At 42.1% G+C, this 23,862-nt stretch overlaps 1 protein-coding gene across 2 annotated transcripts in view; it reads right to left on the bottom strand.

The window, feature by feature from the left end:
* The window catches only part of PCCB (propionyl-CoA carboxylase subunit beta), a 96,799-nt gene extending 73,241 nt beyond the window's left edge, over positions 1-23,558 (bottom strand). The window contains exons 1-6 of one of the 2 annotated variants that reach the window (XM_061167653.1): positions 23,338-23,558; positions 21,189-21,308; positions 20,142-20,210; positions 17,415-17,471; positions 15,488-15,601; positions 5,651-5,761 (exon numbers count right to left, since the gene is read on the bottom strand). In XM_061167653.1, coding sequence (XP_061023636.1) covers positions 5,651-5,761; positions 15,488-15,601; positions 17,415-17,471; positions 20,142-20,210; positions 21,189-21,308; positions 23,338-23,520 — 654 coding nt within the window. In that variant the 5' untranslated portion in view covers positions 23,521-23,558. The remainder of the gene's footprint in view (positions 1-5,650; positions 5,762-15,487; positions 15,602-17,414; positions 17,472-20,141; positions 20,211-21,188; positions 21,309-23,337) is intronic. The other variant, XM_061167654.1, reaches the window with a different exon arrangement.
* Positions 23,559-23,862: the final 304 nt, after the last annotated feature.

Genomic DNA, 23,862 nt, shown 5'->3' with positions numbered 1-23,862 from the left:
CCTGGCAGTGGCAGCACAGAGTCTTAACCACGGGACCACCAAGGAAGTCTCTGGAGGGCCATTTTTCGATCTGAGTGTTATTTACATGAATCTGTACTTAATAATAATTGCTTTACATAATTTATGTACTTCCCTGAGTATGTATTACATTAGAAAATTTAAAGTGTTCAAAATTCTGGGGACTTCCCCAGTGGTTCAGTGGTTAAGAATCTGCCTGTCAATTCTGGGGACATGGATTCCATCCCTGCTCCAGGAAGATCCCACATGCTGAGCGGCAGCTAAGCCCGTGTGCCACAGCTAGTGAGCCTGTGTTCTAAACCCTGAGCTCAAGAGAAGCCACCGCAACGAGAAGTCCACATGCCTCAACTAGAGAGTAGTCCCTGCTTGCCCCAATCAGAGAAAGTCTCTGCACAGCAAGACCCAGTGCAGCCAAAAGTAAAAATAAATAAACAAGCAAATAAACAAAGTATTAAATTTTTTTTAAATTAACTGGGAGAGGAGGCTGAGACAGAAGCAGGAATATCAGTTAGAAGGATTCTGCAATAACCCCAGATGAGGTGTTTGACTCAAAGTACTGGCAGTGTAAGTAATAAGACATACATGCCAATTTGGTTATGCTTTAGATTATATCCCAAGGTATAGCAAATATGATTGCTGACTGATTGAACTTGGAATGTGACAGAAAAATATGAGTCAAAATTATGCCAATGTTTTTGACCTGAGCCAATGGAAGGCTGGTCTTGCCATTTATTGAGAGGAGGAAGGCTACAAAAGAGCACTTTGGGAAAGGTTCATGAAAGATCTAAACCTATCCATTTTGAGATACCCATTAAAGTCCAAATGGAAATGTTGATAGGAAATTAAATGTTTAGTCCTGGAGTTCCGGAGACCGTTTCATCCTGAAGAAATGGGTCTGAGAGCTGTCAGCACACAGATATTTAAAGTCTTGAGATAGGATAAGATCACCAAGGGAATGAGAGAATCGCTAGAAACAAACCAAGAGAGTAGAGTGCCCTGATGTTTCAAAGAGGAAGAAGTGACGAGATGGGTCAAGTGCTGCTGGAAGATCAAGAAAGATGAGGACTGAGAAATGTCCACTGGATTTAGTGATACAGAAATCATTGGTGTCTTTGATAAGAGAAACTGATATTATCAATGACCCTGAATAGAATAATATCCTTTTCATTCTAAATTAAATATCTAAGTATATTTGGGCTTCCCTGTGGCTCAGATGGTAAAGAACCTGCCTGTAATGCGGGAGGCCGAGGTTCGATCCCTGGATTGGGATGATCCTCTGGAGAAGGAAATGACAACCCACTCCAGTATTATTCCCTGGAGAATTCCATGGACAGAGGAGCCTGGCAAGCTACAGTCCATGGGGTCAAAAAGAATCAGACATGACTGAGTGACTAACACACACAAGTATATTTAGATTTATTTCTCAATTCTGTTCTGTTCCTTGGTCTACTTATTTACTACAGAGAAGGCAATGGCAACCCACTCCAGTACTCTTGCCTGGAAAACATGGACAGAGGAGCCTGGTAGGCTGCAGTCCATGGGGTAGCTAAAAGTCAGACTTGACTGAGCAACTTCACTTTCACTTTCATGCACTGGAGAAGGAAATGGCAACCCACTCCAGTGTTCTTGCCTGGAGAATCCCAGGGACGGCGGAGCCTGGCAGGCTGCCGTCTATGGGGTTGCACAGAGTCAGACACGACTGAATTGACTTAGCAGCAGCAGCTACTTATTTACAAACTGACCAAACAGTTTTAGTTATTTTAGCTTTATAATGTATTTTTCTCCCCTGGCAGCACTAGCCTGTCATTGCACTTCCTTCATGGTATATCTATTTTTACACTGTAGTTTTCCCCCTAATATGAACTTTATAGTTACCTTGTCTAGTCCTTTAAAAGAGAATCTGCTAGCATTTTTACTGTACTCTCATTAAACACATGGGAAATTTAAGATGCAGACTGGTTAAGGCTTAATGATTAGTTGTGGAGGACGAGAAAGAGGAGGTGGTGCCAATATGTAGGTATTAAAGTTCTACCAGTGAAGAATGGAATTACTTAGGATGAAAACACAGGATTAAAAGACAAAGCATACATAGTCAACATAGAAATCAGCTGTACTTCTACATACTATATACAAAATATATACTATATACAAAATATCTGAGAAAGAAATAAAACCAGCCTATTCACAATAGCATTGAACATTACAATACCTAGGAATTAATTTAACCAAGGAATTGAAAACTATAGAACTTTGATGAAAAACACCAAAGAAGACACAAATGGGGGGAAAAATCCATGTTTACGGATAAAAATATTGTCAATTCATAGATGGCTTTGGGTAGTGTGAACATTTCACACTACCCAAAGCCATCTATAAATTCAATGCAACTCCTATCAAAACTGCAGTGGCATTTTTCAACAGAAGTTTGTCATGGCATAAAAAGAGAAACACAGACTAATGGACTAGAATCAAGAGCCCAGAAACAAGCACTCACATACACAGTCAATGAATACTTGACAAGTGAGTCAAGAATACTCAGTGAGGAAAAGATAGTCTCTTCAATAAATTTACAATGGGGAAACTAGATAACCACACACAGAAGGTGAAATTGAACTTGGACCAATACCTTACACCTCTCACAAAAATTAACTTAAATTGAGTTAACAACTTAAAAACCTGAAGCTATAAACTTCTAGGAAAAAAAAAAAAAAAAACCACAGGGGAAATACTGCGTAACACTGGTCTTGGCAATAATTTTATGTATGACACCAAAAGGGGATGCAACAGAAGCAAAATAAGTGTGAGGCTTCCATAGTGGCTCAGTGATAAAGCAACCACCTGCCAATCAGGAGACACAGGTTTGCTCCTTGGTCTGGGAAGATCACACATGCCACCAAAAAACTAAGGCCATGCTCCACATCTACTGAGCCAGCACTCTAGAACCCACATGTTGCAATTACGGAAGCCCTCGCACCTAGAACAGCAATAAAGACCCAGCACAGCCATAAATAAATGAATTTTTAAAAACAAATTAGTAAGTGGGACTATATCAAACTAAAAAGCTTCTACAGAGCAAAAGAAACAATCAACAAAATGAAACGGCAACCTAATGAATTGGAGAAAGTATTTGCAAATCATATATCTAATAAGGAGTTAATATTCAAAGCATATACAGAACTCAAGCAACAGCAAAATTTTTTTGATTAAAAAATGGGCAAAGGATCTGAACAGGTATTTCTCCAAAGAGAATATAAAAATGGGTACATGAAAAGATGCTCAATATCACTCATCATCAGGGAAATGCAAACCAAAACCACAATGAGGTTTTAGCTTCACACCTGTTAGAATGGCAATTACCAAAAAGTCAAGAAATGACAAGTGTTACTGAGGATGTGGAAAAAAATGGAACACTTGTGCACACTGGTAGGAATGTAAATTGATACAGCTATTGTAGAAAAACATATGGAAAGATTCCTCAAAAAACTAAAAATAGAACTATAAAATGATCCAGCAATCTCACTTCTTGGTATGTATCCAAAGGAAATCAAATCAGGACCTCGAAGAGATATCTGCTTTTCCATGTTCAATACAGGATTATTCACAATAACCAAGATACTGAAACAACCTAAGCGCCCACCAACGGATGAATGGATAAAAAAAAAATGTGACACACACACACATATACACACAGCATCACCCATTGGATATGCATATCAATAAAGAAAATGTGACACATACATACACACAATCACACCCAGAGAAATATTCAGCCATGATAAAAAAGGAAATCCTACCATTTGTGACATGAATGGACCCTTAGGGCACTTTGCTTAGCATATGCTAAGTAAAGTAAGTCAGAGAAAGAGAAATACTGTATGATCTCATTTATATGTGAACTCCAAAACAGCTGAACTAGTAGAAAAAGAATGGAGGTTACCAAGGTGGGGGGGGGGGGGGGGGGGGGGAGCATGTTAATCAAAAGATTCAATCTTCCAATTATAAGATGAATAAGTTCTGGGGATTTACTGTACAACATAGTGATTAGTTATCAGTAAATATCATATCATATACTGGAAAATTGCTGAGAGAGTAGATCCCAAATGTTATCCTCACAAAATAGGAATGGCATTTATGCGAGGACTACAGGGGTAATCATTTTGCAATATGTAAGTATCAAATCAACATGTACACCTTAAACTAGAACAATGTTATATGTCAATTATATCTCAATAAAACAGGGGAAAATGTTTTAAAATCCCAGCATGTAAGTACGGAGAGGAGGAAAGAAGGCTTTAGCCAGAGGAACTGATCCCACACCTCCATTCCTACCAGGTAGGAAGACAACTAGGTAGCACCAGGTAGCTATGGCATACACAGATTTAGTGGGCAAAGTTCAGGAAGTAAGGGATGTGGTCATCTTAATTTTTAAAGCCCAACCTAAACTGAACATTGAACTTTGAGGTTGTTTTTAATCCATCACTAAGAAAAAATAGTTGAGTCAAGGGATAAGGACTCTGCTAAACCTTAATTCCTAATGCCAAAGAGAAAAGTGTTTCCAATGTACACTTCCTGTGTTTACACTGTTTCATCTTGGATGATTCTCTTTCATTTTGCACACTAACTTGTCTTGACATTTATTGCTCATTATGTTTAAAAATATTTTAAGAGAAAAGACTTTTTTAAGTATCAGGGTAAGGGTAATTACACACGTATGATTTCAAATAGGCTTCTTTTAAAAATCATTTTTTTCAAAGGCTACATATTGTATGATTCCATTTATATGACTTTCTTTTTTTAATGTGGACCATTTTTAAAGTCTTTCCTGAATTTGTTACAATATTGCTTCTGTTGTTTACATTTTGGTTTTTTGGCCATGAGGACTATGGGATCTTAGCTCCCAGAAAAGTATGTTAGTCACTCAGTCATGTCTGACTCTTTTTGACCCCATGGACTGTAGCCCACCAGGCTCTTCTGTCCATGGAATTCTCCAGGCAAGAATACTGGAGTGGGTTGTCATTCCCTTCTCCAGGGGATCTTCCTGACCCAGGGATCAAACCCAAACTCCCTGCATTGGAAGGCAAAGTCTTAACCACTAAACTGCCAGGGAAGTCCCCCAGAATCATTTTAAAATATCAAGTCATCTAAATCATGTAATAAAGATATGTACCTTGCACAATGAAGCTAGAAATCAGATCTAACATTACCATCATAGACAAAATATAATAAAATGGCAAAGAGCTGAAGAAATAAAGGCAGAACATAAGAAACAACTTCCCAATGGAACAGATTACAGAAAAGTTTTCCATGAGAAACCTTCTAAAAGAATCCAGTAAATAATCACCTGTCTGGGCAGAGGATAGAATCCTTCGATTACCTAAAATCACCTGCAATTCATATCAGCAAGTAAAATCACCCACCAATGAAGTACACAAGCACATTTTGCCACTGAATCCATACAAGCTGCAGTTTTCATGCCAAAAGTTTCTCCCTACCAAGATTTTATCATCACTACATTGAAAGTCAATACAACTGTACAGATAACAACCCAGATCTGGGTCAGGAATGATTGCTATTGCAGGTGAGGTGCTGCATAACTCTCAAAGGGCAGGAGAACCAGGCACTTCTTGCTTACCTTCACCATGAACGTGAAGTCTGTTAAGGCTGGAGAGTAGACAGCCCCACCAGCACATGGGCCCATGATCAGAGAAATCTGAGGGATGACTCCGGATGCCGTGACATTCCTCTGCCAAAAGAGAAAGGCAAAGGTATCTGGTTACAGAGGTGTTCAAGGCATTATCTGCAGAAAGACAGAGGCAACAGTGAAAGTACATTTGGCTTTTATTCACAGAAATTCTATCCAAGAGAGTTAATCTGTACAGTTTCTACCAAAATTGTATATGCGATCTTCTCCCCATCTGGTGGGAGGGTTGACACATTACTTTCTGGACCAAATAACCTCTTCTTTCCTTGGCAGAGCATTCATTCCCCAAAAGCTCCACCAGGACATGAACTCAGAGAGAACCCCACCACCTCTAAACCCCACCTCTAAACACACCTCAGGCCAGAGCCTCTGTCTGTACAAAACTGGCTAGAAGAATGAATGGAAACCTTAGGCATAATACACAGGGCCAACACTTATCCTGGACCCTTGACCTCTACCTGGAGCCCCTTCCCACTCCACACAGAGGATACCCAATAGTTACAGGATAAGGCTAAGAGGTTAAGTGCGACTTGACCCTGAGTATTCAATGTCTGCCCACCCCTAGACAAGGCAGATGGGCAATAAGGAGGCAGCAGGAGCCAGAAGGGCTCCACAGGGACAGCGGTGCTGTGAAGAGCCAACCCTCAGGCCATCTTTTGGGAAAAACAAGATTTCCCAGGGGGCTGGAGGACCCTGACAAGACATGAGCCCAACGACTCCTTGCCCAACCACCGGCTTCTATCCTTCCCTGAGCCATGTCAGCTTAAGAGAAGTATGTCCATTTTTAGCCCTGCCCTGGGTCTGAGTCCAATTTCTGTAACTCATAGGACATAGCTCAGGACAGCACAAAAAAGATCTATAGAGAGGATTATGGGAAGATAGTAGAGTGGGAAGCCCCAGGAATCTGACACTCCACCTGGACAAAAACTGCACTGGCAGAACCTGCCTCATGTAACTTTTTGTAACTGTACAGATAACCTACAGGTTTTTAAGTTCCAGAGGAAGATTAGGAAGGCAAATCGTGGTTCATCTCAATTTCAGCTCTCAGCGCAGCAGCACCCACCCCTACCCAGCCCCTAACCTGAGCCACGAGGCACAGGCAGCTATGCATGTTTTCCTGGAACAGTTTACCCAGACAAAGGCAAAAAGGACTCTGTCCTCCAAATATTGGAAATCTATGCGCTGATGGTCAGTTGCTGATTCTAACCAGAGGTGCAGTTAGGAAGTTAGGCAGCCATTGTTGTTGCACCTCACCTCATTGTTGCGAGTCCCTCCCACTCCAGCTCAGAATCACTTGCATGAGGGCAAATCAAACCTCGAATGAGATGCTACATCACACGCATTAGGATGGCTACTATTAAAAAAATAGAAAACCAATAGTGTCGGTAAGGATGAGGGGAAATTGGGCCCCTTGTGCACTGCTGGTGGGAATGTAAAATGGTATAGCTGCTGCGAAAAATAGCATGGTGGTTCCTCAAAAACTTTTAAATAGAATTATCACACAATCCAGAAAGTATATTGTGGAGCCCTGTACCAAGGTCACAGGTGCAAGGCCTTATACCAAGGCCACAGATGTGGAGCCCCACAACCAAGGTCATCTCCGGAACTGACTGAGCCCCATAACAACGGTTGCCGAGAGCCCCTCTGATCTAAACTGGCCTGTTCTCTGACAGCATATTAGATAAAAATATCCACCTTGTTCACCACCTTATAGCATCCTCACAAATCACCTAATGCCACCCTTCCAGCAGGAATTTTCTTTGTTGTGAGGCTACAAAAAGCGTGGGCTCTCGCTTGAGCCAGCTGCTGTTATAACAGCATCTCCCACTCTAAAAAACTCAATCCTCCTCTCAGTCTGCCTCATGTCAGGAAATTCTTTTCCAACCCACAACATCTGCTTCTGGGGATATACTGTATAGAATGCAAAACAGCGTCTCAAGGAGATAATTTTACACCCATATTCATAGCAGTATTACTCACAATAGCTAAAATGTGAGATCAACCCAAATGCCCATCAACAGATGAACGGATAAACAAAATGTATGTGTATACAGTGGAATATTATTCATCCAGTCACAAAAAACCAATATACAATTTTCCTTAAATAAGCTATTTAGTCAAAATAATAGAGACAGAGTAGAATGGTGATTACCAGGGGCTGGGGAAGGAGATAACAGAGAGTAATTGTTTAATGGGTTTAGAGTTTCAGTTTTGCAAGACATAAAGTTATGGAGATGGACAACAGTGACAAGTACATAAAATCATGAACGTATTCAAGACTACTGAACTGTACATTTAAGAATGTTTAAATTTAGTAAGTTTTCTAGTATGCGTATCTTACCACAATTACTAAAAAAAAAAAAAAGATGAAGAAAAGCTGTCCATATTCTGCAGAAAATATCAAGCTGGGTGAACAGGCTTCCAGCTATGACAGAGTGAAGAGTTCAGAAAACTCTCTCCACAAAAACCAACTAAAAAATATCACTAAATTGTCAAAAACATTTCAGGGCTCTGAAACTGGACCAAACATTAACAGAAGCATGTTTACTAATAAAACACTGCTGACTGCATGATAAGAACAGTGGGAGTCTAAGGCATTCTTAACCAAGGCTTTATCATTGCCCACACTAGCTCAGGATGTCCTTCAGGGTGAAAGAAAACACCAACAGATGGTAATTCAAATCCACAAGAAGTAAGAACACTAAAACTGGTAAATTAGTGGTTAAATGTACAATACTGTATAAACATAGTTATCCCTCTTAATACTTTTAAAACAACAAGGGTGCATAAAGCAAAAATGGTAACATGTTGATGTTAGACATAACAATAACAGCACAAAGAAAGGAGGATAAAAATGGAGCTCTGTTGGAACAAAGTTCTTATATTTTACCAGAACTAAGTCAGGATCAATTTGAAATAGATAAATCTACATATTATTACTCTTTGAGCTGAAACCATGTACAAGCCCCATGTCCTTGTCTTTTGAAGTAAAATGCTGACTCCAGAGTTAAAGAGTGGGAAATGTGAAGATGAGGAAGCAAAGAATAGCTGTTGGGCTAAGGAAGTGGTAACAATTTAGACTATAATTCTGCCACATCACAGAATCACCAAACTCCCAGTTTCCTGAAAGATATAAACGCCTGACACACATTCCTAAGTTGTTTTTACAGGAAGCAGACCCCTCCAGATGAAAACGGCAGGTCAGATGAAAACTGCTGACCACAGGAACACAGACCCTAGACTGGGTGAAACCAGAAGGTTGACTGGATTGCTGATCCTGTTCGTGATGCCAATTGTTTTGCTGCTCACACTGTTCACTGAGCCCAGGGTAGGCAAGCTAAGAGGCTGGAAGGAGACACAAGGAGCCTTAGGAACCGCAGACGTGTTTCTTCTCTCCTGACTGGCAGCAGCCGTAACACATCTCTCTCCTAGCCGACACAGCAACGGTAGCAGCATAACCGAGTCATCGCATTATCTCACGTAACATAACTATGACGCCGCCCCAGGAGCCAGGGCTCTTCAGGTGAAGCTTCTATAATAGAACAAAAGTAGCCAGGAGCCAAGCGAGTACCTTGTGGCGTGCATGCGTATTGCTATAATTGATCTCAGTTGTTACATAACCCCCGCAAAGTCACTGTTTACAGAACATAGGGCGAGAGGGTGTGAGAGCGTGGAGCGAGAGAGCCTGACTGGAGCCATCTTGTTAATTTCCCCCCAGTTGATGCTGCTAGAAACTTCACCTTGATGCCAACCAATCCACGAGCCGATCACACCCTGCTCCTTGAACACTATAAAACTCCTCACTACCCCTTCCATGGTGGGCCACATGGTCTGCAGGGCATTAGCCCACTCTACACCCCTTTGCCTGGCAAAGCAATAAAAGCTAGTCTTTTCTACTTCACCCAAAACTCTGTCTCCGTGTTTCTATTTGGCACCTGTGAAGAGAGGCTGAGTCTCAACAAGAGTAACCACTTAAAAAACTCATAGAGTACCAAAAGTTCAGAGGAATTGGAAAGATTCATTTAAAAATATGTGTTTGACATAATATTTGAGTGACATCAAAGAAGATTACAGAAAAGGAATCCATCCCACCACCAAAATAACTACAGAGTTGGCAGGAACTGTCTGAAGCAACTATTCGAAATTCTGGAATCTGGGGGAACACTTGTAGCTTCCAGGAAAGACTTCCTAAAGTGGTAGGTAAATATCGGTCAGTTTTCACATTTAGCATAGTAGTCTTGCAACAGAGTTCTTGGTCTCCTTAATTAGCAGAAATTGACTAGAGACCAGACAAGAAATTCAGGGGAGGCTTGGGGTGGGCAGGGGGAAGGGAAAACCCACGCTCAGCAGGAATGAGCAAGAACAAACAAGTTTCCTTTGGTTGCTGGTTCCCCAAACTGGGAGGCAGGGCAGGTAGTGAGCTTGTTCATTATATTGGGTGAGGGTAGGGGTGTGTCCAGATGTCAGATCAGAGGGGTGGCTTAGGTGGTTTGCCCACCCCCTCGGTTCTGTACACAGGGCATGCGCAGTACCCTGCTTCTGCTCCAGGCTCCTTAGAAGTAGCAGTTGCGTTTCCTGGTTTCTTTGCATCTTTTGTCCAGGATTTGTCCTGACTGCCCATGCATGAAGTTATTTTTAGTCCCATATAGTTTCTCTGTATTCTGTTGCTCAAGGTGTGTCCAGGTACAAGCATTGCAGCAAAGAGTTCCGGATCTCAGCAGCTACCCTCTCACAGCCTACAACTCTGTGGCAGCCTGGGTTCCTAGGGTGGCTAGCTGGTGTCAGGGTGAGTAACAAGAGCTTTGTCCTCCAAAAATCAGATTTGTGGGTTTGGTTACTGATCAAGGGCTTTGACCACTAGGAGGCCAACACAGAGGCTAGCCAGTGTTTTACCCCCAACTAGCTAAAGCCACTTCCCAGCTGAGATGTGATTTAAAGAGACTTCCCTGGTGGCTCAGATGGTAAAGCGTCTACCTACAATGCGGGAGACTGGGGTTCAATCCCTGGGTTGGGAAGATCTCCTAGAGAAGGAAATGGCAACCCACTCCAGTATTCTTGCCTGGAAAATGCCATGGACAGAGGAGCCTGGTGGGCTACAGTCCATGCGGTCGCAAAGAGTTGGACACGACTGAGTGACTTCACTCACTCTCATCTCCTAGGAGCAGTCATCAGGTGACTGCAGAGACAATGGAATTGTTAGGGGAAGCACACTGACTGAAACTGCCCACCCTGGCCAGGCACCATAGTAACCATTTGTGTGAGTTATTTCATGAAGGAGGTCCTGGAAAGAACATGAAACTAATAAGCCACCATCAACCAGAAGAGTTCAGGAAAAGTCAAAAGGAGGTGCCAGCTGTCCTACCACCTCCCAGAATCCTTCTTGCTAGCAATCATCTTGGATGAGAAATGTATGTGCCATCAGGAAACAGAACAATCGGCCAAAGACAACTCGGAAACTAATCCCATCACCATAAAACCTGAGACTGCAAACCACGTGGCAGAGAAGTTATCCTGGGTTCCCTTGCTCCACTGCTCTCCACTCAGGCACCCCTTTCCCAATAAAACCTCTTATATTGTTAGCATGTGTGTCCCTCAGTGAGTGAGTGACAAGAGCCCACTTTCAGGCCCTGGAAGGGGTTTCCCCTTCCTGCAACAAAATTAAAACTTCAGTGGCCACAAAAATGGAAAACATTTTTTTGCAAAAATAAGTTGGAAAAGTCACAAATGGAAGGCCCTGGTGGCTCAGATGGTAAAAAATCTGCCTGCAATGTAAGAGACCCAGGTTCAATCCCTGGGTCAGGAAGATCCCCTGGAGAAGTGAAGGGCAACTTACTCTAGTGTTCTTGCCAGGAAAAGCCCATGGACAGAGGAGCCTGGTGGGCTACAGTCCATGGGTTCACAAAGAGTCAGACACGACTGAGCAACTATCACTTTCACTTTTCAGCCCCCAATAAGCAAAAATCAGCAATCTAAAAAGTGGGAGAATTAGATTTCCAACATTACCAAACATAATTCAATGTCTAGTACATAAAAAATTACCAAACACACAAATAAACAGCCTAGTATAGTCTATTTACAGGGGAAAAAAAAAACCCTGACAAAAACTACTGCTGGGAAGCCCAGACAATGGAATTATAAGTCAAAGATGTTATATTAACTGTCTTAAATATGTTCAGTGAGCTATAGGGAATCAGGAAAACAATGTGTGAACAAAATGAGAAGGACAGTAAAGAAATAGAAATTATAGAGAGAAACCAAGCATAAATTCTGGAGTTAAAAAGTACAATAACTGAAGCAAAAAGATAACTAAAGGGGTTTTACAGATTTTAGCAAGCAGAAGACCCTGAGAGAACTTGAAGACAAGACAATTGAAACTATCCACTCTGAGGAACAGCGAAAAAGGGAGAAAAAAAATAATAGAGACTGAGGGACCCATGGAAAAACATCAAATGAACCAACAAACGCCACACACGAATTCCAGGAGAGAGTGTACTTCTGATGGAAGATAAGCATATAGATCAATGGAAAAGAACTGAGTCCAGAAAGAAACCCTTACATTTACGTCAATTGATTTTCTTTCCACCAAAGTGCCAGGACAATTCAAGAGAGAAAGAATGATCATGTCAGTAAATGGTGGTGAGACAAGGATGAATTTGGACCCTGACCTCACACCTTACTAAAAAATTGACTCAAAAGGGATCACAGACCTAATATGAGAGCCAAGACCTATAAAACTCCATTTAAAAAAACAAAACACTGGACAAAATCTTCATGACTTCACGACATATTGGGCAGGGTTCTTACATATGACAAATAAAGCATGATTCACAACAGAAAAAACTGATAAACTGGACTTTAAAATTTAAAATTTTGTACTTCAAAAGCACCATTAAGAAACAAAAAGCTACAGACTAGAAAAATATATTTGTAAATTGTATCTGATAGAGGACTTGTATCCAGAATATATAAAGAACTCTCACAACTCAAGATCCAATTATAAAATGAGCGAAAGATCTGAATAAACACTTCAGCAAATAAAATATACAAATGACTACTATGTACATTAAAAAATACTCAACAGGATTCGTTAGCAGGAAAATACAGATTAAAACCTTAGATGCCACTACTTATCACTGAAATGGCTATAATGAAAGAGGATGACAATGCTAAGTGTCAACAAGGATGGTAAGAACCTGAAACCCTCAATTACAGCCACTTGGAAAAAAAATCTGGTAGTTTCTTATAAAGTTACACATAAACTTATCACAATGAAGTCAAGTAGGATCTTATAAGACCTTCCCAAGTACAAAAATCTTCCTGTATCCCCCAATTCTTGTTTGTAGGAAAAATGGTTCAGCCTCCCAGACCTTCCCTGAGTTCCAAAGGGCAGATTCAAACAGTAACTAGTTAAGGGAGTGAATGGGGCCTGGGCCTGTTCCTCCTCAGGGGATGTGCCTAACAATTTGATACATCTCTCTGAGTTCTGCAGAAACTAAGGCCCTCTACCACCAAGGTGGGGGATGGTAACGAGGCTAAGCTCAAGCACTGGACCCCAGCCTAGCTGGAACCAGAATGCTGATGAGTGAGATTCCTGGAACACCACCATGTTATCTCACCATCAGCCAGACAGAGGAAGGTCACACACACTGCTACTCTCCCTTACCTTCCCAAAAACTCCTCCCTGAAACCCACTGAGGAAGTTCAGGTCTTTCCTTGGCCCTACAATAAACCTTTCTCCACTCCAAACGCCAACATTTTAGTTTTGTTTGGCCTCACTGTGCATCTGGCACACAAACTTGGGTTCAACAATTTGATGCAATAATTCTACTCTTAGGAATATATTCAAGGGTTATGAAAACATATATCCACACAATGAGTAATATCCAAATGTACATTGCAGCATTATTTATAATAGTCAAAGTAGAAATCCAAATGTCCATCAGTTAGATAAACAAAATGTGGTATATCTATATAATATTATTCAGCAATAAACACAAACCACTGATAAACAGTACAATATGAATGAACTTCAAAAACATTATGCTAAGTGAAAAGAGTCAGATGAAAAAGGATCTTTTTGGAAGGAAAGATTCTAAACTGTAGATTGTGGTAATGGTTGCATAACTCTATTTTAAAAATTGTTGAATTGTATGCAATGGATGAATTTTATGACTTGTAAATTATATCTCAATAAAGCTGTATTTAAAACTATCAGAAGTCATGGAAGACAGAAAATCTGAGGAAATGTTCCAGATTAAAGGAGATTAAAGAGATAGGACAACTAAAGGCAGTACCTAATCCTAGACTGGGGGGGGGAGGGGGGGGTGCCCAGGAGTGGGGAGTAACTTAAAGTCTTTATTAGGATCATTTGATGGAATATGAATAAAAACCATGAATAACATCGATGAGTCAATATTCAGTTTCCTAACTATGCTACTCTGTTTATACAAGAATGTCCTTGTTCCTAGAAAACAATGAAGGATTTAGGAGATAAAGGGTGCACAATCTCCAATCTATTCTCAAATATTTCAGAAAAATATAACAGGCAAATATGCATATAGAGAGAGAAAATGATAAGAGCAAACAGGCAAAATGTAAACTGGTGAATGAGGGTAAATGATATACAGGAATTCCTTTACTCCCTAGTGGGCTATCCCTAAGAGCTCAAATTTAAAGATTAAAAAGTAGGTTTAAGATCTACAAAGTGGCTTCTCAACGCACCCAAGTGCTCCCACAGCTAACCAAGTATCAAACACAAAGTAAACACACATTTTTCTGTCTGATCACAGAGGGCAGTGGACAGGAATAAAAACCCTCATAAGCCTGCAGGCCAGAGGACAACAAGAACAGCTGGCCTGATTAGAAACAATGTCTGCCTGTCTCCATCCTATCTCTCCTCCCTTCCCTGGAAATGCTGACCTGTCCCTTCTCTTAAGTTTCCATTTGGCAGGATCTCTCCCTCACCCCAGCCTCCCTTCCTATACTCTCACAATACACTTCCCACTGCAAATGACACATTTAATTTATTTTTGTGTTTCTTTTTATTTCTTTCTCTTTAATTTCAGTCTGTAACAAAGCAGAAAGACATCTGAAATGATGTTCACCAACTGTTCCTGAATGGTGAGGTCTGGGGGAGGGGAGATTTCTTTCTTCTTTGCTCTACAGCTTGAACTTTGTACTGTGTAATGATCTTGTAATGTCTTAACCAAAAAAGAAAAAGCACTGCTTTTTTAAAATTTCCAATCCTATAGATACATGTATACATATAACTGAATCACTACACTGTACATCTGAAGCTAAAATAGCACTGTTAATCAACTATACTCCAATATAAAATAAAGTTAAAAAAATTATAAGAAAATTCCTAATTCCAGCAAGTCAGTTCATTTTAACCTTTTAAATTCCTTCCTCCTTGCTTTTGAAAAAAAATATTTAAGTGACTTTCGCTTCTGAATGATCTTTAATTTTGTTTTTCCCCAGTAAGTATGAGGCCTCTACAAGTAAAAAAGGAAGAAAATCCTCCCCACTGCACATCTCTTGTTTTTCTTCCCCTTGTTGCAGCACTTTGCTTTCGAGATCTCAACCAGGGATTAAACCTGGGCAATGGCAGAGCCCTAACCATTAGGCCTCTAGGGAACTCCCATCTCTCTCACTTTTCATCCACCCCCAGTGACACAGGACACAAGGTGAGATAGGGAAGCTCCAACCAGCATACAGCTTAGAGAACTCAGCCCTGTACTCTTTGATTCTCTTTGAACAGTTTCTCACCAGAAAGATGTCTGCGTAGCCAGCCAAAGACTCTACTCCCTCTTGAATCCGTGCACCCCCAGAGTCATTCAGTCCAATCACTGGAGCCCCCACTGTGAGGGCTTGGTCCATGATCTGAGACAGCAGAGAAATCTTTTGTGAGACAACTGATCTTGCTATGAAAAACCATATTTACAAAGCACCACAGTGGTTTTCTAGAAAATGTTTTGAGTGTACTTTTCAAAACAGGAGTTGGTAACACTGGCTTCATTCCCCATGGTGACTGGGTACCTTCATGGAAGACAGAATCAGATGTTTAAAGGGCTGATTAAAGACCCCCAAGCAGCCCAGAGTCAAAGAACTTCCCATTAGCAGAGGCTAAGACTATTCATGGCAATTTCCAGAGCCAGAGGCCCAGGCTGTAATATAATTTTTTCAACAGTCAGTTTTGTTCCCAATTACTCCTTCGAAATAACTGATAGAAGACAGAATGGCTAAGCAATATTTTTCTTTTAGTGTTTATGTATTTATTTGGCTGCACTGGGTCTTAGTTGTGGCATATGGGATCTAGTTCCCAAACTAGGGATCAATCCTAGGCCTCCTGCATCAAGAGCGTGGAGTCTTAGCCACTGGACCACCAGAGAAGTCCCCCAAAGCAGTATTTTGTGAAAGTAAATGTGGACCCATCTATTAAGCAGAGCCCAGGTTCAGGCCTTCTACTTCCAACAAGACAGATTTTTCTCACAGGTCAGTAGTTGACAGCCTCACGAGCAGCATTTTTAACAGTGCTAGAGAATTCACAAAGTACTTTCACTTCCATTATCTCATTTAATCATCATAACAGAGGCAGTAAGAAAACAAAAATTAGGAAGGTTTAAAAGGGAAGTGGTTGGCCCAAGGTCTCAGGAATAACACATGACAGGACCACATCGAGAAGCCAGGTGTTCTGTTACACAGGGAAACCCACCCAGCTATTAAGTAATGTCTACCTTTAGATCAGCTGGTTAAAGTGTGGCGCTAGTAACACCAAGGTTGCGGGTTCAATTCCCGTACGGGCCATAGTTCCCTTTGGGCTTCCCTAGTGGCTAAGACAGTCAAGAATCTGCCTACCATGTGGGCGACTTGGGTTTGATACCTGGGTGGGGAAGATCCCCTGGAGGAGGACATGGCCACCCACTCCAGTATTCCTGCCTGGAGAATCCCATGGACAGAGGAGGCTGGCGGACTACAGTCCATGGGGTCGCAAAGAGTCGGACACAACTGAGCGACTAAGCATAGCACCTTTAATTCCAAAACTCTCCAAATGTGATCTACACTATTACTCACTTCCAGAGCATCTAATCTCTAGCAGAGGTTTTTAAATACCATCATGTAATCCCTGAACTGTTCTTTTAGCAACTGAACTCTCCACCTAGACCACGGGTTCTTTACCTGGGGTCCCAAGAACCCAAAGTGGCTTATGAACCTGGACCCTTAGAGCAAGGAGTCTGTGACCTTGGATGGGAAAATCTTACATCTTTATTAACCACATAAGTATTAGAAATATCTGTGATTTTATCATAAATAGAAGTCACAGATTTTTATGTCCCATTAAAGTTCCTGCAGATAATCTCAAAATACTGTTTTCATTCATACCTACTTTGAAACGAGAGTTTATCCATTGCTACATCTTGTTATTCAACACATTAAATAAGGAAGCATATATATTACATGTGATTTTTAATATTTTTAATCCCTTCTAATCCTACATATTTTATTTTATGCATGTGTAAAAATGTGGGTCCAGGCTTCACAAGACTGCCAAAGAGATCCATGTTACAGAAAATGTTAAGAATTCCTGCCCTGGACTGAAGGAACCTTCAGGTCAGCACCACATTCTGCACACCTCTGACCCACCCCATGTAACTGATGAAAGTACTGAGTTTGTTTTGCAACATTACATACTTACCTTGCAGATCTTTTGGGCATGTGCTCCGGACAGGCTACCTCCAAAAACTGTAAAATCCTAAAAAGAAAACAACTAAATAAAAAAATATGTAATGTAGGCAGAAATGAAGACCCACTAGGAGGAGGAAATGAAAAATTCACAGACTTTGAAGTTTTTAAAGCATTTTCAAAAGTTTAAAAGACTGGGGGAAAAGTCTGACTTCTAAATTATCCCACAGAATAAGTAGTGAATAAAATAGCTTAAAAGGGGTTCATGGAATGTGAAGAGCAAAAGACCTAGCTCTCCTAAAAAACTAGACCTACAAAAAAGATTCGTTGCTCTGCGGAAAGGAAAAGTTTTCATATAGAATTAACCTCCAAAATCAGATTCTATGGAGGTCAAACAGGCATTTCTATTACTAGGATATATTTGCTGTTTTGACAAAAGAGGTGAAAGAAGTGAATGGCAGTCCTCACTGTTTCTTCTTGCCTCTAGATTTTCATTACCTTCTGATATAAAAAGCTTTCTGTAGGAATGACCTCCTTCCTAAAACCCCCTCAAAAAGATAGTGGAGAATTCATAACAGATTCAGCCCATGAGGACAAAAAAGGAAGAGCAAACAGCAGCAGACGAGAGAGTGAACAAATGAGTGAACACACAAGAACATCTAACTTGGAGCAAATGGAAGCCTCCACACCTGTGTGGGGAGTAACCTCAGGAGGGGACAGCCCAGGAACCACAGAAAGTGTGGTGGGAAGTGGGCTAACAGGAAGTCTGGGTTGAGAGCAGTTAGACCCCACAGGGCCTCTTCTTTACCTGGAGAGGAGAAAGGACATTTACTCCCTAAAGAAACCTAACCAGAGGGCTGTTGTCACAACCCCCGCCACTACAGGCAGCAAAGACGAGCCTGAAAACAGGTGAGATTTCCAGTCTGTACAGTGAATGATGAGCCAATGTTGACCTCCCTCCCCCAGGAACACATCTACAGCCAATTATCGCACAAAAGACTGCGATTGCTTCTCTGGAAAAATGAACGCTCCTCCTAGAAAAAAGGCCTGCAGACACGAACATTTAGGGGATCACTACAAGAAAGTTGGCTCATCATTCTTCCCCTCAGTATCCTTCACGGCCTATTTCACATGCCCCATTTTCCCTAAAGCTTTCCTGGATTCAAATATGATCTTTCCACGTCCTGAGAGCTAGCCCAGAACCTCACTGTAGATGTAGCCATTCCTGTTCTGCCCCATTCCATCAACAAAATGATTAGCTTCTTCAGGACAAGAACTGTCTCATCTTCTCCACCTCCACCACACTCCCACCAAACAGGCGCAGAAGAGACGCTCAAAGTATCAATTCAATGAATGTTTGCATCTGCTTAAAGTTCAGAGAACATTGTGCCCAAAAAGCACAATAACCTTCTTTGTTCCAACTATCTTACTAATGGTTCCTTCTGTACAATTTTTTGCCTAGGTCTCCTAAATGACAAAAAAAAGATATGATTCTTATAGCCAGGCATTTGGTAGACTCATTTATAAAAAAGTTTTAAAATATTTCAAAAGTAATCCTATTCGCAAATGAGTATGGTTTAAATTTTAAAATAATCAAGTATAATTATTTTACTATCAAATTCAGAAAACATTCCAGGTTCCTAAACAAGCTCCCTACTTTTAAGATCTGTAAAAGAAACTGAATATTTAGAATTATATATATATTCCCATCTCTTAGTGGAGGGGGAAAAAAAAAGTCAAACAAAAAAATAGTATACAACATGCTCTTTGCATTAGTTTTCATTGCTGTTGTAACAAATTACCACAAATTCAATGGCTAGAGACAATACATATTCATTACCTTACAGTTCTGTAATTCAGAAGTCCTAGATGGGTCTCACTGGCCCAAAATCATGGTTAGCAGGGCCATGCTCCTTTCTGGAGGCTCCAGGGGAGACTCTCTTGTCTTATCTTTTCCAACTTCTAGAGACCATCTATTTGCTTTCCTCGGCTCACAACCCCTGCCCTCCCTCTTCTGAGACAGCAACGGCAGGCAGAGTCCTTCTCACATAGCCTTACTCCAACCTCCCCTTCTGCCTCTCTCTTCCACTTCTAAGGACCCTTGTGCTTACACTGGGCCCACCTAAATAACCCAAGCTGTTCTATTTAAAGTCAACTGATTAGTAACATTTATTCCATCTGCAAGCTTAATTCTATTTTGCCAGGTAGAATTACATATTCACGGGTTTCAGGGATTAGAATTTTGTGTCACTGTTCTGTCTACCACATTCTCCTACGGTCTCCATGTGAAGAAACTCTATCTGTCTTGATACAGCCTAACAAAACTTGCTTGAACACATTCATGAAAGCCAAAAGGACCTGTGGTTCTGAGAGTCAACTCCCCTCTGCCCAAATGCATCCACTGCCCAGACCACGGCAGCCGTCCCAGCTCACAACCAATCTGCCAAGGAGAATCTCACTCACTTGGATAAACTCCTGTCTCCCAAGACCGCTTACAAGACTACTGCTCTATGATCCTCCCTCAAACAGACTAAGGACTCTTTCTCCCTAAGAAAAAAAAACACAGAGTACAATACTCTGGACATATGTACTAAAAAAAAATAATAATAATAATTCCCTCACAAGCCCCAACTATAGGAAAGCATTCTTTCCCAAGAACTGTTTTCTTTTCAAAGAAAAGGAACATTTTGCTCCTGGCTCTGCCCTCAAGGAAAGCTCAGCCAATTAGAGTAGAAAATACCTGACTGAAGACATAAACCAGTCTTCCATTGATTCGTCCTCGTCCAGTGACCACACTGTCTCCAGGAAACTACCAGAAAAACAGAAAAATAAAGGTTAAAAAATCCAAATACTTCTCTCATGAATCTAGCAATTATGCCCCAATGAAAGATCCCACCCTAAAAAAAGACTCCACCCCAAATCCCTTAAAATTCAGTATAAATACAGAACATAAAGGAATTCCCTCCTCCCTGCCTCAGTTCTGCAACAGCAAGCACTGTGCTACTGCTTCATCACCAGAAATGAAAAGCACTGTATCCTTCCTAGAAGTAGAATAATCAGGAGACTCCCCTAGGGCTGTCACTACTGAGGGCTCAGAGGAAAGAAGAGGACATACAAAAAAACATGGCAATTTCTGCAAAGCCACATACCAACCCCCAAACCTTAAGAAGGCAAACCTAGCATTTTGCTTGGAATTCTGACAGTCACTGTATGGTTCCTAATGAATCAAATGGAGCTGGCTAGTTTATTGCCAAGGTTACAAATCTTTGATCATGGACCTTTAGAAAATGGACCCAGTGAGTCCAAAAAACTCTGTGCATCTTGGAGAACACCCAGTTGAAAGAATAAGTGTCGGTGACTCTGACCTCCAAAAGTCCAAAGCATAAACTTAAAGTATGTCAAAGAAGTGACTGGTTAGCCTTTAGGGGTCCCTGGTACCTAGGCAGAACAGAACCCAATCAAAAGACATTTTCAACTTTCCCTCTAAGTTTGTCATTCTACAACTTCAAGAACTGGGAAACCACACGAGCCCTGGGAGCTGGGCCAGTCACCTTGCACAAAGCATGAGCAGTGCACCCACATTCCTTCAGTTGCAGACAAAGGGGAGTGGGGAACCTGGAGGCCCCAACAGTGCTTCTCAAGAGGCACTTCTGCAATTCCAGAACCTGATACTTGAAATTTTTCAATGCATCCTGAGTCCCAACAGGACTTCATTATCTAGTAGTAGACCAGCAGGGCCACAGCTGGTAAGCGCAACTTGGAGGCCTGCACCATTGTGAACAGATACCTTATTCTTATCAGCAGCCATTCCAAAATCTGCACATCGGTGTTCCACAAACATGTCACTCTCAACAAAACTCCCAGGGTCTAGCAGGAGACTGATCCGCTCTCTGGCCGTCAGCTTTCCCTAAAATGCAACAAAAATCACTCAGCAATGTCATGACACACAAAGTCAGTAGGCAAGGAGTGTTCACGGGAGGGCCAGGAGGACTGGGTTTGCCTTCACTCCACATGAAAGCCCTCTCTCTAGTCCACCAATCTGCCAAAGAGACAGGTGTTATCAGTAGAATTCAGCCAGTAAGGCAATCAGGGCAAACCAGCTGCTCCAGGAGCCACTAACTGTGAAAACAAAGAGTAGGAGGAAAAGGTGGAGAGGACAAATGGGGGGTTAAGGAGAGCCTGACCCTGGAAAAAGATAACTAGTTCCACAAACATTTACTGGACACCCAAGGGTCAATAAAAAGAAGAATGCAGAAGCAGGAGGTAGAAAACGAAAGCAGGCTTTGCAAAGCATCTGCGGCTACACTCCCAGGTTCACAGACTTCCTATAGGGAATCCCACCACCCCTGTTAAAAAAAGAAAACAAAACAAAAAAACACCTCTAACTAGCTATATTTTCCCCTTAAGAAAGAGACCAAAGCTAGCATTGCATGTTAACACAAAAAGGCAATCCTCCACACTATTGTGTAAAATAAGTTTTCAGGAAAGCAATTGGGCAATATATATCAGTGCTGAAAAATATTCAGATCTTTTGACCTAGTAATTCCACTTCTGGAAATCTACCCTATGGAAGTAGTCCAAAAATTGTGTAAAAGGGGGTGGAGTGAGAGGTTTAAACTAAGTCAGCCTCCTGACTAAGTCAGCTTTGGCAAAAGAAAAACAGTTTCTGGGGGTTACATCTAAAGCCAGTAGGATCACTTGGAAATGGTTGGGGTGATGATCCAGGGAGGGGCTGAGCCATAGACCCCAACAGAAAGAGTGCACAGAGCACCGACAGGCCTCTGCAGAGGACGATCTGAAGTTCCCTCACAAACACAGCCACCCGGGGTAGGGGGGCACTCCTGGCACCACACACTATCAACCAAATTTACATCTCACAGAAAGGAACTGTCACCTTCAGGCCCTTAACAAATGGGTATTTACAACATCTAAATCAACATTCAATTTAAGGTTAATAAAGGGCTGGTGCAAATCTCCTCACTGAAGACTCCACCTCCCCCCTGCTTGTGAGTTTATGCCTCAGTCTCCTTCATCTCTAAGAATTTCACTTTTGTGCCTTCCAAGTTGGTTATTTAACTCTTCCAGCACACCAATCCAGACTCACACGTGTCCAGGACCCACTGGGCGAGCCTCGTTTCAAGGCTCAGGTCACTGATCTGGGCCTCAATTTTTTTTTTTTTCCTGCTACTAAAATGATCCACAGAAGCAACCCCGGCAGTGGGTGGCAGTGCTTGAGCTGTTCACGTCAACCAAACACCCAGACTGACCTGAGCAACCCCAGGGGGAAAAAAAAAAACAAACACCTGCTTCCTAGGGGGCCTTTCCTACCCAGCAAGCAGGTCGATGTACTCTGAGACCCATAAGAGGTTCAGCTGGCACTGGGGGGAGAGTTTCCACAAGTTCCCTACACAAACCACACGCCTACCCAGGTGAAGGAAAGTTTGCCCATGTAACTTCCCCTGCCAAATGTCTTGATTTTCCTGCTTCCATGATGGGGCAAGAAGCTCCTACCACTTTTAAACCGGGCATGAGAAGAGCAAGATTTTTCTTTTTTCCGTGCCTATCGTTGTTTCATTATCTTATTCCACTAAGATTATGAGGGAAGAATTATTGCCATTTTCTGTTAAGAATAAACTGACTCCGGGGGAATAAGTAACTTGTCCAAAGTTAACTAGTGAGCCGCTGGAGCCCAGCCAGGCTCGTCTAAAATTCCAAAGAGAAAGTAGACAGTGACAAAGCACAATGGTGCTTGTCCTGGTTTTACCTGCCCAGTGAAAGGCATCAGGTTCACAAGGTGAACATCCTCGGCCCCGCCCCGCCCCTCAAGACATCGCGTCGATTGGCTGGGAGGCCTCTTACGCAGCAAGCCGCGCTCGCTGTGATAGGTTGCGACCGCTGGGGGCGGGCTGGCTGGCCTGGACTCCCTTAAGACTCACTCGCTTATGCTGCGCGTCAATGCGACGCTGCCCTCCTCCCAGCAGTGCAGCTTGCCGCTTGTTCTCGATGCGTTCGTTAACCGATACGGGCTGGGTGCACAAACTGCGCCCCGCGACTCGGAGACTTCTCACTACCACACTGAGCCTGGCTCCGGCCACCGCCACGCGCATTGCTGCAGCCATTTTTGGTCTAACAGCGAACCGGAGTGCGCATGTGCGTCAAGTGGGCGCTCTGTGGTGTCTGCGCCTGCGCAGCATGGGCGGGACGTAAGGAGCCTGTGGGCTGGAATACCGAAGGGAGAAAGGCTTTGGAGTCCTGAGGCTGGGCTAGGGCGTCACCCTGAGAAGACGTGTGGGACGGATCAATCTGTGTTGTGCTCTCTAGGTTGCAGAGAAGAGGGACTTAGCCTTTGCTTTTTGTGGCTACATAGACCGCTAGTTGTGTCCTCCACGTAGCAACCAAGAACTTCTAGCTGTCCAAGCTGGATTTAGAAAAGGAAGAGGAACTGGAGATCAAATTGCCAA

The sequence above is a fragment of the Dama dama genome, chromosome 19 (assembly GCF_033118175.1).
Source record: "Dama dama isolate Ldn47 chromosome 19, ASM3311817v1, whole genome shotgun sequence".
Lineage (NCBI taxonomy): Eukaryota > Metazoa > Chordata > Mammalia > Artiodactyla > Cervidae > Dama > Dama dama.
This window is presented reverse-complemented; position numbering and strand designations above follow the sequence as displayed.